Source organism: Rhincodon typus, chromosome 45 (genome assembly GCF_021869965.1).
Source record: "Rhincodon typus isolate 14 chromosome 45, sRhiTyp1.1, whole genome shotgun sequence".
Taxonomy (NCBI): Eukaryota; Metazoa; Chordata; class Chondrichthyes; order Orectolobiformes; family Rhincodontidae; genus Rhincodon; species Rhincodon typus.
The window spans coordinates 9,875,757-9,883,519 of record NC_063376.1 but is presented as its reverse complement, the minus strand read 5'-3'; the positions used below and the strand labels follow the sequence as shown (position 1 = coordinate 9,883,519).

Genomic DNA, 7,763 nt, shown 5'->3' with positions numbered 1-7,763 from the left:
CTCCAGCCCCTACACCCCCTCCCTATCTCTGTAACCTCCTCCAGCCCCTACATACCCTCCCTATCTCTGTAACCTCCTCCAGCCATTATATTACTCTCTATCTCTGTAACCTGCTGCAGCCCCTACACCCCCTCCCTATCTCTGTAACCTTCTCCAGCCATTATATTACTCTCTATCTCTGTAACCTGCTGCAGCCCCTACATCTCTCCCTAACTCTATAGTCCACCTCCATCCCCCAAACACCTCCCTATCTCTCTCCTCCTCCAATTCCGGCTTCTTGAGCATTCCCCTGCTTGGGTCCCGAGCTCTGGATTTCCCTACCTGGACCTCACTGTCTCTCTCTCTCTCTCTTTCTCATTCTCATCCTTTAAGATGCTCCTTAAAACCAACTTGCAATTATCTTATTGGATATCTCCTTATGTGGCTCTGTGTTGAACTTTGTCTTGAGAACATTCCTCTGAAGCATCTTGTGATGCTTAACTGTATGAAAAGCGATTATGTACAGGAAGGCTGTTGGGTAGGTATTGATGGAAAGTTTGAAACACAATAGGCAGGACAGAGTTAGCGTTGTTTTACATACCTGATCTAGACAAGGGCTTTCTCTGATTGGAGTGATCTCTCAGCTCCACAGTTGTGTTTTCATGTCCCACTTCAAAGCTCTTGAGCCCAAAATGCAGGTTGACAATCCCAGTGCGGTACTGAAGGAGGACTGTCAGAGGGTCTGCACTAAGATATAGGAGCAGAAATTAGACCCTTTGGCCTATTGTGTCTGCACAGCCACTGAATCATGGCTGATATGTTTCTTACCCCAAATCTCCTGCCTTCTCCCCATAACCCTTGATCCCCTTACTAAGCAAGAACCTATCTGTCTCTTTCTTAAATAGGCTCAATGACTTGGCCTCCATAACCTTCTGTGGCAATGGGTTCCACATATTAGCCACCCTCTGGCTGAAGAAATTCCTCCTCATCTCAGTTCTAAAGGGTCATCCCTTCACTCTGAGGCTGTACCCTCAGGTCCTAGTCTGTCCTACTAGTGGAAACATCTTCTCCACGTCCATTCTATTCAGTCCTCTCAGTATTCCGTAACTTTCAAACAGATCCTCCATCATCATTCCAAACTCCAACAGCTACAGGCCCAGAGTCCTCGACCACTCCACACATGACAAGCCCTTCATCCCTGGGATTATTATTGTAAACCTCCACTGCAGTCCCTCCAATGCCAGCACATCCTCCCTGAGATACTGGGCTCAAGGAGGGCCAGCGCTAAGGGAGCGCCGCACTTTCGGAGGGTCAGCGCTGAGGGAGTGCCGCACTGTCGGAGGGTTGGCGCTGAGGGAGCGCCGCACTGTCAGAAGGTCAGTGCTGATGGAGCGCCACACTGTTGGAGGACCAGCGCTGACGGAGCACCGCACTGTCAGAGGGCCAGTGCTGAGGGAGCGCCCTCCTGTCGGAGGGTCAGTACTGAGGGAGTGGGCACTGTTGGAGGGTCAGTGCTGAGGGAGCGCCGCACTGTTGGAGGGTCAGTGCTGAGGGAGCGCCATACTGTCGGAGGGTCAGTGCTGAGGGAATGCCACACTGTCTGGAGGGTCAGTGCTGAGGGAGCGCCGTACTGTCAGAGGATGGGTATTGATTGAGTGCTGCAATGTCGATGAGATGTTAAATTAAGGCCCCATCTCTCCCTCGAGATGTGGTGTTTTTTTGGAGCTGACCCCCCCCACTATCCTGGGCCATTATTCATTCCTGATGCAGTCTCATCAGAAACAGCTGCTCTGTTTGTTTTCACATTGCTGTTTATAGATACTCACTGCTTCACTTTCTTGGGACTTCCCAAAGCACTTCACAGCTAACTTAATAGTTTTTAGAGCATGATCTTGTTGTGAAGTAGAAACCTCTTGTGTACAAAATTATCAATCAATCCACAATTGGATTATGGTCAGGTACTGGCCCAGGGATAAATGCTGACATCACTAAGCCTCTGCCCTGCTCATTATTCAGGCCCCACATGAGGCTGGATAAGGCCTTAGTCTCTCTCATCAAAAAGACAGTGACCCAGAGAGTGTAGCACTTCCTCAATGTGGATGCTGGGAAGAGTCGGCCTCAATTATATGCTCAAGAGTGTGGTGTAGGATTTGAACTGCATGACTCTCGGTCACGGAGAGTGAATATGACCCCCTCTGAGACCTAGTTGGAGTAGGAGCACCCAGAGCTACCCTTCTCGGTGACTTTGCTGTCAAGTGCGGCCTTGGAATCTAACTGTGAAAGCCTTTGGTTGGTGAAGGCCCACTTAGGCCTGGTCTCTTCTGTATCTGTGGCAGAGTCTCGAGAGAAATGGGTGAAATGGAGTGGACGAAATTGTCCCAGGGTGGCAAGAATGGCCTCAAAACCCTGTGACTAAACCTGGGCTACCTCACACTCACTGAATATCTTCAACAACGCTCTCCTATGCCACCTTCCCTCCATCATAGGGTCAGGGCTGCAGCGGTTCAAGAAGGCAGATCACCACCACCTTCTCAAGGGCAACAGGGGTCGGGCAAGAAATATGACACCCACATCCTACAAACGAAGAAATAAAAATGCAACCTTCAATTTCTTTAACATGGCCTGGTTTGCCAGAACTTTCATCCATAAGAAATACTTGGGACCTGCTGCCACTGGAGGCATTGAAGCAGATACAATACCAATGTTCAAGAGGCATTTAGACAGATACATGAACAGGCAGAGAACATGTGCAGGCAGATGGGATTAGTTTGGAAGGACATCATGGTCAGCACAGACATGGTGGGCTGAGGGGCCTGTTCCTGTGCAGTAGCGTTCTATGTCCCATGCTCTAGCCCTAACCCTAACCCTAACCTTATCGCAAGAGTGGCATGCACTGAAGGGGTGTCTAATATTAGGAAGGGATTAGCATTCACAAACAATGATGGGCTGAAGGGCCATCTGCTGCACTGTCAATGTTTCTTTGATAAGGAAGGTGCTGAGTGTATTAACAGGATATGGTTAAAGAGAGGGAAGCTGGATATTAGAAACTGAATAAAGAAGAATTTCCAGCATGGAAACAGTCCGCTTAGCCCATCTGCTCCATTCTGGTGTTTCTGGACTGCACAATCCACCCCCAGAAACCGCTCTTTCTCCCCACCTTCACCATTATCCTTCTTTTGTTGTCTGCCTCATGCATTTATCCCCCTTAATGTATGGGACTATTCCCCTGTGAGAGTGAACCCCACATTGTCCCCAATCTCTGGGTGAAAGCATATCAGTGGGGAATGGTGTGAGGTTGCTGTGGGAAATGAGGCGTTGCCTTTCTCTTGACCATCTCCATTCTTCCCAACCCCCGCCCCCCGACAGGAAGAAGCAGTACATGGCTCGCAAGATGTCGGAACGGGAGAGGATGCTGAACGAGAAGCATTTGTTCCACGGGACCTCACAACTCTCTATCGACGGCATCTGCAAGCACAACTTTGATCCACGGGTATCGGGGCGACATGCCACTCTCTATGGCCAGGGCAGTTACTTTGCCCGGAAGTCCAGCTATTCCCACAGATACGCCCAGCGTTCCGAGGAAGGAGTCCATTACATGTTTCTATCCAAGGTTCTGGTCGGCAGGCACACTGTTGGCAAGCCGGCTATGCGGAGGCCTCCAGCTGTCATCCCCAATGACCCCAGCAGTGACCTCTTCAACTCCTGCGTGGACAGCACTTATGACCCCCAGATTTTTGTCCTGTTCGACAATGACCAATGTTTTCCTTACTTTGTGGTAAAGTACAAAGAAGTGGGGGACAGCATCACCGTTAGATGACGGGCAGTCACCTCCATCTCTTCTCTGCAATGATGCCAGTAACAGACGCCAATAGCATCCCTCAGACCCGCCATCTCGACCATGTGGAAGGACAGGGACAAGCAGATACATGGAAGCGCCAGACTCTGCAAGTTCTCCTCTGAGCCCTCGCCATCCTGACTTGGATATACATCCTTCAGTGTTGCCGGGTCAAAATCCTGGAACTCCCTCCATAGTGATTCTATGGGGTGTCCCTACACTACACGGATTGCAGCTGTTTAAGAAGGAAGCGGAGAACCACCTTCTCCAGGGCAACAAAGATGGACAATAAATGCTAGCCAGCCAGTGACACCCACGTCCTGTGAATATTGATTTTGTTTAAAAATAAAAAGAGGGGTCGGTGATGAGGAACTGTGTCTGTGACAATGGAGATGAACAAAGTGTTGAGGCAGCGCTCCCTCTGGATTCTGATGTACACGCACTATTTTTCTGTTTCCATCCCCGTCCCACCTCCTGGGCCTGATTTCCTCCAATTTGATCCTTTGTTGCTGCCCCTTTACCCCTGACCCTGGCCACCCCGAAATCCTGTTCAGTTTCTTCCTCTTCTTGAAGTCTTGCCCCAACCGACATGAGAAGTGTTTTGTTTGTTTGGGGTCTTTTTGTCTCCAGCTTTCCTGCTCTTTCAATCTCTTTGGGAACGGGAGGAGGTAATTCAGCTGCTTGAGGCTTGCCCCTAAATCCAGTGGGTCATGAGGTGATCTGCTGTTTGGATCACTTGATTTGTTGCAATAGATCTAATGCTCCATCTTAGCAACACAGGGATCAGTATCAAAGATCTAGATTGACTGTGTGGTCATTCAACACCCTGATAGTCAATTATCACAGGAGTTAGAATAAACCAATTGCAGTGATCAATTGATGCAGGAAGGATGTTTCCCCAAGCTGGGAGGAGGGGGTGGGGGAGGGTTTTGAAGCAGAGGACCCAGCCTCTAAATAAATGACTGAGCTGAGTAGGAATCTCGTCATTCAGGCGATAAATCTTAGGAATTCTCCACTTCAGATGCGGAGGCTCCATCATTGAGCATGTTCCAAATAGAGATTGATAGATTTCTAGATGTTAATGCTATCAAGGGATACTGCAAGAAAATGGTGCTGAGGAAGGTCAGCCATAATTGTGTTGAATAGCACAGCAAGCTTGATGGGGTTGATGGCCTGTTCCTCTTTCCTGTGATCCTCTCTCGATCAGAGGCTACAACAGAACCAGGCTAGAGGTGAGGAAACCCCCATGATAGAGAGAATGGAGTGAGCTATTCCCTCTGAAACATGCCATCGTCACTACATTGCATCTCAAACACGTCCACCATTGCACTAACCCAACGTTGTTTTGGTTGAAGGAATACTGTTTCCCCTTAACAGACTTGCCGTTTGGATTGATTGGACAGTTAGCCACCCAAAGTGAACTCAGTGTTTCATCCTCCCGCAGCTGAGACACGCTGGCTCTGTGCCATGAGGCTGAAATGCTGTCTCCGTTGCTGGAGGTGTCAAAGCAGGTTTGGCAAGTACAGTGCAGAGAGGTGTGGGAGGGCAGTGTCTGCGCTTTCTGGACTTGCACAATGTCTCCTCCCACCCCCAAAACACAGTGAACCCCCTTATAACCTCCACCCCGCCCCAGACCTGGCAGCAGGATCATCTACAAAGCAGATTTCTGCACAGGGAAATCCCAGGACAGGCCCGTTCTGGAGTTGTCCTCCCATGGGACCTGTTGGCAACTTCCCTCAGATGAGAAATCAGCAGCTGTGGTGGTTTCCCATTTCCAGGACATGAACAGGGATCGGACCAGCTATCCCGGCTGCTGATTAGAGCATCTCACTGGATATTCCCTGTTTGGGGTCAAAATCCCAGTCAGAGTCAGGGCCTTTCAGAGCAGGAGGTCTTATTCTTGAGGAAGATGTGTTTTCTTTGGCTACTCCAGTAATCCATCTGTCACAGCAATTATTGAGTCTTATAGAAGGAGACCATTCTGATCATCAAGCCTGTGCCAGCTCTTTGCTAAAGAGCTTTCTGATCACTCCGAACCTCTACACCATGCTTTCCCCACAGCTGTGTCCTTATTTCTCCGACATCCCCCCCTTTTTGAAAGCTACTGTTGAATGTGCTTCCTCTGTGTGAGGTGAATGTTTCAAAGACAGCCTAGACATGATACAAACCAGTGTGCAGCTCACAATCCAGTTCAGGGAAGGGAGCTGGGGAGAGGCAGAGCAAGCGGGGAGAGACAGAAGGAGCAAGACAGAGAGAGAGATAACAGAGGGCAAGAACAACAGATGCAGAGAGAGCAAGAGACGGCCATCACTGTCTCCTGATGCACTATCATCAGAGGCACATGTAAGGAGGGGTCACTTTGGAAGGTTCTTGATGCAACTGAAGGGGTTAAACCTGGTTTCCACAATAAGTCTGCGGTAACTGGGCAAGGAATTATTGAAGGTTGAAGGAGGCCTTTCAGTCTGTAAAGCCTGTGCTAGATCTTTGGTGAAGATCAGTCTTGCTTTGATCAGAACTACCAGTTGTAGGTACGGTACTGGATGCACGCAAGAATTTAGATTTTATTTATTCTGGTGTCTTTGTTCATAAAACAAAAGAATGCAAGAAATCCAATGTAATTTTTTTTAAAAATAGCGTTGTAAATAAAGCTCTGTTTGATTGACTAAAGTGGGTGCTACATGGTTTCCATGTCAAACTCCAGCTCTCCAGGCCCAACGCAAGACCTTGAGGATTTTTTTTGCAATGTCTGGATAATCAGTCCTGGGATATCTTAATCAGAATTTGAGTTCCCAACATCTCCAAGCAGGAGACAAGTCCTTCCCTTCCAAAACATAGATGCTTGCAACTTAGCATTAGAAACCCCAGCATATGGGCAGAAATCTCCTTGCCAGGGGATTAGAGTGGCATAGAACCTGACCTTTCACATCATATGGCCTGGTTCAAATGTCACTTGGACTCACTGAGGCAAGGAACATCACTGTATGGGACCCTGCTGAGCACAATTATCCCAAATACAGCTGTAATCGCCCAACTTGTTCACAATGGCTAGCTGTAGTTGGGGGGTGGGGGGTGCAGGGGGAACACATTCTCACCTTGGAGTCTGTGAGTTCCCTCCAAAGACCCAAGTCCATAATTCATTCAGAAATCCCATTATCGAGGGCGTGCTGTACTGTTGGAGGTTCCAATGAACTGTCAAACCGTGATCTGGTCTGCCCTTTTGGGTCAAAGCTACAGTTTTGAAGAGGGAACAGAATGGAGTTCTCACCCTGCCTTCCTGGGGCTTTATCCTTCAATCAATTTCATTGCAAAATAGGCAAATTATCAGGACATGATCACATTGTTGTTCGTGGGATTTTGCTGTGACTAAGTTGGCTGCTGTGTTTTCTGCCTCAGGACAGGAGCTATATTTAAACAAAAAGGGGTTTTTTGGACTATAAAATGCTTTGCGACACTGTGGTGACTTTGTTCATAGCCAACAGCAACCCATTTTTGGTCATTCTCAGGATGGGGAGCCCAGACAATTGGATTCCAGAGGGCCTTCACATAGAGAGTGTAAGATGCACACTCTATCAGAGGGGTCCAATAAATCTATTAGCTTGAATACATTTAATACAATTCACACCTGGAATGAGGCCGCTACTGTCAGGCCGACATTTACTAGCTATCATCTGGTCACTTCTTCTGATTTTCTCTTGAGGCATTGAAGAACATCAAGGTACATGGAAACATGAGCTACTACTTACAGATGTGAGTGTAACCCTGGTGTATGTGAGCATGGTCTGAACATGTGTATACATGAGAGTGTGTGAGTCTGCATATGTGTTGGCAAAAATATACAAAAGGTATCCCGTTGTAGGAAATTCAAACATGGGAATTAGGAGTAGGAGGAGGCCATTCAGCCCCTCAAGCCTGCTCTGCTGTTCAATAAGGTCATGGCTGATCTGAATAC

At 48.2% G+C, this 7,763-nt stretch overlaps 1 protein-coding gene across 1 annotated transcript in view; it reads left to right on the top strand.

The window, feature by feature from the left end:
* LOC109920214 (protein mono-ADP-ribosyltransferase TIPARP-like) overlaps positions 1 to 6,481 on the top strand; it is a 22,627-nt gene extending 16,146 nt beyond the window's left edge. The window contains exon 6 of the mRNA XM_048619963.1: positions 3,346 to 6,481. Within this exon, the coding sequence (XP_048475920.1) occupies positions 3,346 to 3,796 (451 nt within the window). The 3' untranslated portion in view covers positions 3,797 to 6,481. The remainder of the gene's footprint in view (positions 1 to 3,345) is intronic.
* The last annotated feature ends 1,282 nt before the right edge of the window (positions 6,482 to 7,763 follow it).